We start from the raw sequence: 10000 nt of genomic DNA, 5'->3' as shown, positions 1-10000 counted from the left end.
TTAAAAAAAAAAAAAAAAGCGGATTTCTTCCAGTGGATTACGGTGGTCTGCTTTCCTCGAAACCATTCTCTCACCAGTCCCCAGCCATCGCAGGCACGCTATTGATTGCTGGAGGCTTGCTCTCTGCCTGCCGATCTAATTGGAGGCCCTTTCATTGTTTTTCAAATAAAAAGCTCTATGGTCGCCTCTTGTGGTTTGAAACTGGGGCGTGTCACCACCTGCACCAACAACACGTACCCCACCTCTCCAGGCCTTCCTCCTCTGCAGCATTCTGAGCCCCCAGCTCAATCTGTTCCTTGCAATCCACAGAAGCACCCTCCTTACTTACTTAGAGGCGCCTCGGGTAAAGACGAGCTAAAAAAGAGGAATACAAAATCATCTTTTGATGTTTATCTTTTTTTGCTGAAAATATTTATTTATGAAAAATGTCTTTCTTCCCAAACTTGGCTCCTTTCAAAGCTGAGTTCTACTTGATTGTTTTCATTGTGAAAACAAATAAAATGGCAAAAAAAAAAAAAAGATTTACCAGTGGCACCAATAAATGTGGAGGGCGCTGACTATTTGCTGTTACATCTCCACTGAAACGCTCAAGAGAGCAGAAAGACACTTTAGCCGGCGCGATGTTTACAGCTCATAGTGTTTCGCCTTCTCCTTCCTCTCCCCCTCCCAAACCAACTGTAATGACAGAAATGGTTACTGGCACGTCTCAATTTCCACTGCCCTTGCTAAACGGCTCCTAATGACAATAAGGCTCTGAGATTTGATTAAGCACTCCATCATCTTAGTCATCTCAGTTAACGTTATTTAATACTGAGAGCATTTTGAGAGCATCACAAAGACTCCAATTGTGAATTCGTTCCCTAATCCAGAGGCACACACACACCCAGTGAATTCCTAATGCCTTCTAATGCCTCGTTATATAAAGGCCATTTGAAAATGTCCACATAATACCACAATTAAGGTTTAAGTATTAATAACCATTTCTCACCGCAGTGTGTCTTCTCCCACATTAGGCAACAGAGTTGGACACAGAACACAAAGAGAACGTTAAATGAACCCCTGCAGCATAATTCCAGTCTGTCTTTGGATCTTGTTTGTTTCTGACGAAACACCGAAAAACTCTTTTTAATCTACCATTCCACTTTTACACGCAGGACGACAGCAGCCGACTCAACTACAAACGCTATACACAGGCCCTATCAATAATGCAGGCCTGAGCTTGGCTGAAAAACATATGCATGTCTGTTGGTGTGTGGAGCACTGAGATACTTCTGCTAGCTGCACCGGGTGATATGGGAGGAGCGGCACACAATTATTCTGCCTTTCCGCGGGAAAAACAGGGAAGATATTTTCCATATGCCACTGTCACATGAGGGGAAATGAGCTCCCGAGCCTGACTCCGGTGCCGTGGAAACCGCTTGGCTGGTTACCTGGGGAGACTAGCGTGCCCCTGGAGGAGGCTGGAGCTTCTCTCTTCTCTCGTGATGCAAGTGTGCCAGCAGCACGGCAGATCAGTGTGGAGGAGAAGGAGGAGGAGGAGGAGGAGGAGGCAGCAGAGCTGTGAGCAGCGAGCAACCCTAACCTGGGAATCATTTATCTACTTTTAGTTTCATGGACACATACTCAGGATACATCAGAAATGAGCTCTCTGTCACTGAGGTCTTCTGAGCTCTCTCTTTTTCTCTTTTTCTCTCTCTCTCTCTCTCTCTCACACACACTTCCCCCCCTCTATTCTGCTCCCTCTTGAACAATTCCTCCAGGAGTCCACACAGGATCCAACACCTGGAAGCCTTGGAAGTATTAAAATTTCACCGTGTCCACAGGAATTGTGGCTTCTTGTGGCAGTAGCTGTGGCAGAGCAAGCTTGCAATAAACCGCCAGGCTGGAGCAGAGCTCTTGATTTATGCAACAGACCCTCATGTCTCTATTTACAACAGCAGATCTACATTTTTTAAAAGGCCGCCTTCAGAGGGGCCTGCGAGAGAGGTTGCCGGAGACCGATCGCTCTGCGTCGAGTGAAGATCTGGGCTGTGCTTTTTCGGAGACGCCCATTTTCCAGCGGCGGGCTCCTTTGGTTGGGCTGAAGGTGAATCCAGCTGGGCCGATAAAACATTTAGAGAGATTTGAAATTCTGAGCTTAAGAGAGAGAGAGAGAGCAGCCGGTCTCTGAGGAGGGCGCACATGACAAGTGCCATTCTTTCCTCCTCAGTCAACCGGGCTCTGCGGCACGGAAGGAAGCTGGCATCGGAGCCGCACGCCCAGGCTTGCTCCTCGTCGTCATACCGGTCGCTAAGCACACCGCTCCGATCCGTCTTCAAGGACAACATAGTGCTGTACTGTTAACGGTGTTAATTAGTGTTAATTGATTTCAGTTTGCGGAAGAAGAGAACTCAGAGACAGGCCAACAGGCCTGACAGGCCAACAGGGAATATCCCCCCCAAAAAAGCCTTGATTAGATAATAGCACACTACACGAAAAACACTTAACGATGGGTGAGGAGATAATAACTACATTTAGAATATTGCTTGCCCACATTGGTAGAGTAGCTCGCCAACATGTTCCTTTGAGCATTATTACACCTACACAAAGGAGAACTGCACGGCTTCATAATAGGGCCACTCCACTCGAAGCCCAAACCCTGAGCTTTCATCATCTCCAACTCCACATCCTCCACTCGCCCTTCCCAGACACACATGTTACCAGTCTGCTGCAAGCGCTCTCACTTCTCTTTACACGCTCCGCGCTTTCCAAATACTCATCCATGCTATAGCGTCATGCCAACAAAGCCGAGAGGAGAGAGACATAGCTGTCAAATCAATCTCGACATTATGAGAGAGTTGACACATGTGTGCACAACCCCTCTCGATAGCCAAGTAATGATACTAAGGAGGGGGAAGGGAAGGGAAGGGAAGGGAAGGGAAGGGAAGGGAAGAGAAGGGAAGGGAAGGGAAGGGAAGGGAGGCATGCAGCTCGATAGCTCCTCTCCAGGCTTAACGCTTCTCCTCCAGTGTCCTGCTCCAAAGCCTGGAGCTGAGCCTCCACCAAGCCCTCCTCTCCGAGAGGAGGAGAAGGAGGAGGAGGAGGAGGAGGAGGAGGAGGAGGAGGAGAGCACATCAGAGACACACTCAGCCCTCGTCCCCAAATCCTCCTCATAATCGGCGAATCAAAGAGACAGGCGCAGGCCTGCCGATCCACTCCCGTGCTTGATTGCCAGTGATAGGCTTGAAGGTGGATTAAAACCAGTATCAAAAAAACGCTTTATGCAAATCGAGTCAACTGGCAAGAGGAACAGCGCGTTCTTGACAACAGAGAAGAAAAACACAGATGTACGCAAACACAAACACACACAGACACACACACACACACACACACACAAACAAACACACTTAAAGATGGCAGGCACTTTCCAGTCAACCTCTTAAAAACTGTGGTGTGGACTTGATTCACGCGGGTTTATTATGTTGCTGTTTTTTTTCCCCTTCTCAGCAGAGCCACTGCAGCCCTTTTAAGCCGTCGGCTAGCTGTCCTGACGCGGGTGCTCCTGACGCTCCACTCCCCAGCCCAGTCCAGTCCTGGTGCTTTATGAGTCAGGTGAGTTAATCTGTCAGGGTCACGGGTGGCGAGGCGGGCGGCGGCGCTGACCTTGGCTGTCCCATGGCCCGGCTCTTTGAGGCGCTGCCCGCGATAAGGGGATTGCATTTAGGCATTAGCAGAGGGAAGACAGCCCACGCATTGTTTTCCTGGCGATTAATGGCCAGATAGCGATCCCCACCGTAGCCTCGCCGGACACGGATGACTCCCTCCAGGGAGGGTGTGACAGTCACCGCGTGAGCACCAGGGACGTGTGCCCTGCAGATAAGAAAGTGGTTAACCTTCTGCCAATCACACGCCAGCCGGCCACATTTGGATGCTTGAACACTCAAAGCTCAATATGGATTTAAAATATCATTTCTGGGTTTTTTTTTTTCTTTCTTTCTCTCTTTTTTTGAGCCGGATCTCACTTCTCCCTCTTAATCCAGGAAGTGAAAATGAGTTGTTTCCCAAAATATATCAAGAAGTGTTTCTGTTGGAATAATTTGGAGAATTAAAAGTGGACAATGAAGCTTTTACCACTGCCAGCCTGTCGCTCATGTGGTTGCACCAACATTGAGCCCTCGCTGCCTTGTGCTAGCCTGTGCTAACTCACTCAGTTTCTATTCCCTCTGTTTTCCTGCTGACATTAGGTCTCTTCATTCCTGCGAAGCAGACACATTGTTTCCCTGGTGCCACAGTTCTTTCTATCCTGAAAAACCTCCAGGAGTTACTCCCCTTGCACCTGACATCTATTATCAGAATTATTGTTCAAGTGGGAATGAATGATGCAGCCGCCAAGAAACTTGTCGAAGCACACTGCAGTAGATTTTAACCACATTTCTGACTTTCTTCAACAATGTCGAAAATCTGTCTTCTCTTTGCCATTCTAGACTGATTCACGCTGCATGTCGTGCCTAACAACGTGCCTAAAATCCCTGTAACCTAAGGCCTCTCAGGGCTTATTGCTTGGTTTTGTCCTTAAGATTCTATTCAGCCTCTACATGCTGCCTTTGGGAGACATCACCAGGCAACAAGGTATTAACGGCTGGTTCATAGTCTACAAAAGCAACGTGGACAGAGATGACAGCTCATGGCGCTGATGGCACGAATGTTCTGAAGTGACTTCTCATAGTCTGCACCAGTTAAACGGATTATGTGCCCCTGTTGGAAGTGCATGACACATTTTGTTACGCATATGCGCGCCAAACCCTTCTTGTTTCACTGGGTATGTTCATGTAGCTTAAATAGACTATGAACAAGGTCTAACTTTCACTGTTACATAGATGACACACAACAGTATTTCTTTGTCACCATATGACGCCAGCCCCATTGATGAGCTGGTTCAGTGCATCGACCACATCAACCTGTGAATGTCTCATAAGTTCCTGCAGTCTGTTGGGTTAGACATCCTCGCCTCCTCAACCCTCTTTCTGGACACCGGCGCACTACAGGGCTGAGTGCTGAGCTCTCTTCTTTACTCCCTCTTCACCTACGACTGCACACCTGTACATGACTCCAACACCATTGTCAAGTTTGCAAACTGCAGTGATTGGTCTCATTAGCAACAATAATGAGATGGCCAACAGGAAGGAGGTCCACCACCTAACATTGTGGTGCACCAACAACAACCTGGCTCTCAACATCATTTAGACCATAGAGCTCATTGTGGACTTCAGGAAGTCAAAAGCTAGCACACACACATCCATTCTCATCAACAGCTGACTGAGGTGGAGCATGTCACTAGCTTCAAGTTTCTGGGTGTCCACATCTCTGAGGACCTCTCTTGGACACTTATACAGTACATGGCCATATTCTACTGCTCTTGGTACTATTCATCTTGCACATACACTTATTTTTAACTACTCCTGTGTTACTGTTACTACACTGCACATACTGTAATTGTACATACTGTACATACAGTATCTGTCTATACAGCTCATACTGAATATATATCTTAGATATTACTGTTAATACACTTCATACATCTGTATTATTTACTACTATTATATTACTGCTACTACACTGCACATAATCTGTACATAGATAGATAGATAGATAGATAGATATACTTTAATCACCCCAAAGGGAAATTCTGTTGTTTCAGCAGCCTTACAAACACAAACAATCAACAATCACATACACATATAAGACACAACAGACATGGTTTCACCACAAGACATAGCCAGAAGTAGATGCCAAAGGCATAATGACCCTCCAAGTCTGATAAAAGTATGGCCATACACAATGTACATACATTGTTCATACTGCCTATTCATATCTATTCTGCTCTTATAAGGTTACTGCTAATACACTGCACATATTAGCTAAACCATTCCACCTTCTTAACTGTACACTATTGTCTACACTGCACTATATTGTATATATTATACAATATATGCATTATTTGCCCACTGTATGTTGTGTATATCACACTGACATTGCACTTTTCTGCTTTTTTGCACTTCTGGTTACACCCAAACTGCATTTCGTTGTCTCAGTACTTGTACTTGCACAATGACAATAACGTTTAATCTAATCTAATATGTTCTCATCTCATAATGACCCAAATTATAAACCACAGATCTCATTTTCAACTTGAATTTATCTGCTCCAGGATGACATTCCATTTGATCATGAAATGTGTATGGATTAAAATGATTTGATGCAAATGTTCAGTCATGAAATATCATCATGCAATTAAATGATTAGAATCCCCCTCGACACAGATATGCAAAAGAGTGCAGTTGGAGGTTGAAGGGTAATTTAAGGCTCAAATCAAGCCGCCCTGTTTGAAGGTGTGTGCTATTACAACAGGAGTAGGATAATGAGTTTAATGGCCCTTTGTGTCAACATCCTAGTGATCATTTGGCTTATGATACCCTAACAGCCTATCATTACGGTTAATAGTTTCACCACGGCTGGCATGCACAATATTTTGTCATTCTGCTTTTAATTCCTGCTCATTCAGAAATGAATTTCATCTTCGGATGCATAATCTCTAATGTTTGCTTTGATGATATAAATGTACCCGTGAAAACATAGTTTGTGAAATAACAGTGGGGTGGCAGACTGGATATTTTCCCCCAACAGTGGCCTTTCTGTGAGGTGTGAGGGCAATGACAGCCTCACAAAGCCTGCATGAGACTTCTCTAGCCCTTGGGGTATCGATTCCACCACTTCCGCATGACATTTAGTGATTTACCCATTACGCTTATGAAGACAAAATGTCTCTTTTTTAACCTGTCTGGAATAAGTCCAGTCTCTGGTGGCGGGTCATGGCTAGAACAAATTCCCAGTAATTGCAGTGAACTGAGATGAAATAGAATGCCTCGGGTCGTGTCAAGGTCAAGTTGAATATTTATAGCTTTTGAAAAGGGAAAGTGCCAAGGCCATATGCACAACTGCGATCCCTGACTCTACCGAGTGAAAAATCAAACATTTCAGCTGACTGCTCACCCTTATCACCACCCTGGGACCGCAATCAAGCGACTCTGCAGGAACAGAAACTGACTTTCCACCTGTTACTTTACCCAATTCAAGATTATAATGCTGACAGCAGAAGCTCTAAGCAACAAAAAAAAAAACAGGGACAAATCCACTAAATTATGAATGATCAAAGAGCTGTGCTCACAACTCTCGGTTGAGTTTGAAGCCAGTATAAATCAATGTGCATTTGGCCAAAACCAGGTTGATATCTTCTGAGGCCGGGATGCCTTAAGCTAACAATGAATGCTCACTTCTCTACGGCTTATGCAGGGAATGGAAGGCTGGAGAACATATTGCAGTGATATCCACCCTGAGTATCTCCACAGCCCAGACCAGCCGTAAAAGCTACTTCACAAGGCAAAAAGCCAGCTCAGTTCCTTGTGCTTGACATCCAAATAAATGTTTCACAGAAAATAAAAGCTTACTTATAAAATGTTCCGTCTAGTTATAGGATTTACTCAGCTATTCCTTGACAAAGTTGTGAGCCTTGCCTGCATGTGGGAATCAAGTATTAGCCAGAGCATGACAGTTTTTTGTATTGAGTCCGAGGGGACTGAAGGATGGTGGAAATACTGGGGCACTTTTCATCGTCCCTTGCCTCCACACATAAAGAGCTGTTTAAGGGGGAGAAGAAAGACCCTAAAATATTGGCATGGGCTGAACAGTGATTTACTCTTTACTTTGGCACTGTAATGCCACAATTTGTCTTAGTTCTTGTGAGACATTAAATCACTAGTGTTGCAGCAGCTGGCCTCAAAGGAGTTTGCCAGACTTAATTGTCACCACTGAAATATGACATGCGTGCAGCGCAGTGAGTTGAGCCTTCTCACTAAGTCTCTTAAGCTCTGATATTTGCACACTGTGGGTAAGGAAACAGCAGGCTCCAAAATACAGACATACTATCGCAAATAAACATACAACCAGATGCACACATGCAGACACTACAAACAATCTAGACAGCGCCTTGTGAAGACCAAAGAAACTCTGGATGTGAAATATACAGGGAACTCCAATTACTGCTAAGGTTTTAAAAACATTGTTGGCTTCATGCAAAGCCGGCTGCAGTTATCCTTCATTACATTTAACGCGTCTTTCCATTTTTAACATTTTTAATCTCTCATGCTTCTTTTTCCTGCCTCATAAAAGGACCACCTCATAACTTGCTCCTTAGTCTTTATTAACATCCAGCTCTTATTTCCTCCATCGACAACGCGCAGCTCCAACCTTGCAGAGGAGCAACTGTAATGGAGGCAATTTGGTCCAATAAGAGCCGGCGATGGGCTTTTCCCCAGGTTTCAGCTGAGTGCCTCTGAAATGTGCGGCGGGAGCACAGAGGGGCCCAGGATCTAGTTAAGCCCAAGTGGGAATGAGTGATGGCCGCGCGCGCCGTCCTCTCGCTCTCATGATGTAAGATCTCATTAGCTCGCTGACTGATTGGAGCAATAAGAGAGACGAGGACGCTTAAGACGAGTTTTTGAAGGAATGGCCCTAATGAGCCGTCCTGACCCCCGCGACTTCACTCCGAAGTTGCGGACGGAGATGAGACCGAGATGATCAGAAATGATCACGTCCATTTTAGATTCCAAGAAACCCATACAACTATACCTCTTCAACTACCCCCCTTTATAGTCTCAACAATCCAAAGGCAAAGTCCTCCAAGTATTTTACCGATGTGAGTCAAGAGCATCCTTTAGGCCTCTTAAAGCACTTCTGCATCAGCACTTTCTGTCCTAGACTGATGACATCCACTGCATTTGCATCGGGCAACAAAAGCCATCAACACATTATGATGACTCACAGACTTCACTGCGGCAACGACGGCACAATGGTGTGTGTTAGCTCACCACAGTCTTTAGGCATGCAGTGAAAATGAACATTGAATACGGAAAACAATTTGCAGTACCTTATGGGGTCTCTTGACAAACACTTATTGAGTCTCACACTTGTGCCCCATTATGCAACCCAAAATGCAGCTCGTATCATTTTAATTTCAAATTGGCTGTGATGCCTTTTATGACCGAAGCACATTAGAGCAAAACTGAACAAAAAAGCGCGCCTCTCTCTGCAAAGGAGCCAAGTGACTTTGGGGTCTCTAAAGCAACTTTGATCAGAATTAGCATCCGGATTTGCATTAGAAAAGAGAGCCACATCCACTTTCACAGAGGAATGATAGTAACTACTGCCAAAAGTGACAGAGCAACATAACCCAAGCTCTAAGTATCATGACTACAGAGGACACAAAAGCATGATGGGAAAGAGCATTTATGGAAATAATAGCTACTTTCCTCCGGTGCAGACCGCACGAGATAACAGCTTTTTGCAAGCGTCCTGTTTGCCATTACAGGAGATGGGCATTATAATTTCAGCTTATGCTTTTTCGAATGACACTCAAGTAGACATTAAAAGCCACTGTAGACATTTTGGCTGTTGTTGTAGAGGCATAAACAGAGCGCATAGCTCCCAAGAACACGATCCATTTTTGACCCATCAGGCCAGCGCTGTGTAAATTAGATTCAGCTCGCCTCATTCCGGTGCTCTTATGAAAAGCAAGAGCAAAATGCCAGGGCTTTTGTAGGGCCTCGCTGGGTCTCGTTCGTCTGAGGGCCCCGCGGTGGAAGGGGCCCCGCTAATCCCCGAGTTTTGCTTCCTGATGCAGCGTCAGCGGAGCTAATCCGCCGCGTGGCGAAAAAAGGCACCTGCTGGCGCGGGGGGGCTGAAGCAGCGGCAGGTAAATCCACCTGTGGACTGCCTCAAGGTAATGGGATTGTGGAGCTCTGCTCTGCTGAATCGGGAGGGGGGGGGGGGGTGTAGGTTGGTGGGGACGTGGGGGGGGGGACGTGACTTGGGCTCCCATCGTTCCACAGACGCATCGGCTGTTAAAGACTCGGTCCGCGGCGCGGGCGAGATATGCTAAACAACTCCAGGCTCGGGTAGCTGAGCC

The 10000-nt window shown here is 45.9% G+C and overlaps 1 protein-coding gene across 1 annotated transcript in view; it reads right to left on the bottom strand.

The window, feature by feature from the left end:
- Window positions 1–10000, bottom strand: part of LOC134095309 (protein kinase C-binding protein NELL1-like) — a 143243-nt gene that overhangs the window by 66784 nt on the left and 66459 nt on the right. Inside the window, exons 12-13 of the mRNA XM_062548758.1 lie at window positions 3532–3675; window positions 238–295 (exon numbers count right to left, since the gene is read on the bottom strand). Of these exons, the coding sequence (XP_062404742.1) occupies window positions 238–295; window positions 3532–3675 (202 nt within the window). The remainder of the gene's footprint in view (window positions 1–237; window positions 296–3531; window positions 3676–10000) is intronic.

The sequence above is a fragment of the Sardina pilchardus genome, chromosome 11 (genome assembly GCF_963854185.1).
Source record: "Sardina pilchardus chromosome 11, fSarPil1.1, whole genome shotgun sequence".
Taxonomy (NCBI): Eukaryota; Metazoa; Chordata; class Actinopteri; order Clupeiformes; family Clupeidae; genus Sardina; species Sardina pilchardus.
This window is presented reverse-complemented; position numbering and strand designations above follow the sequence as displayed.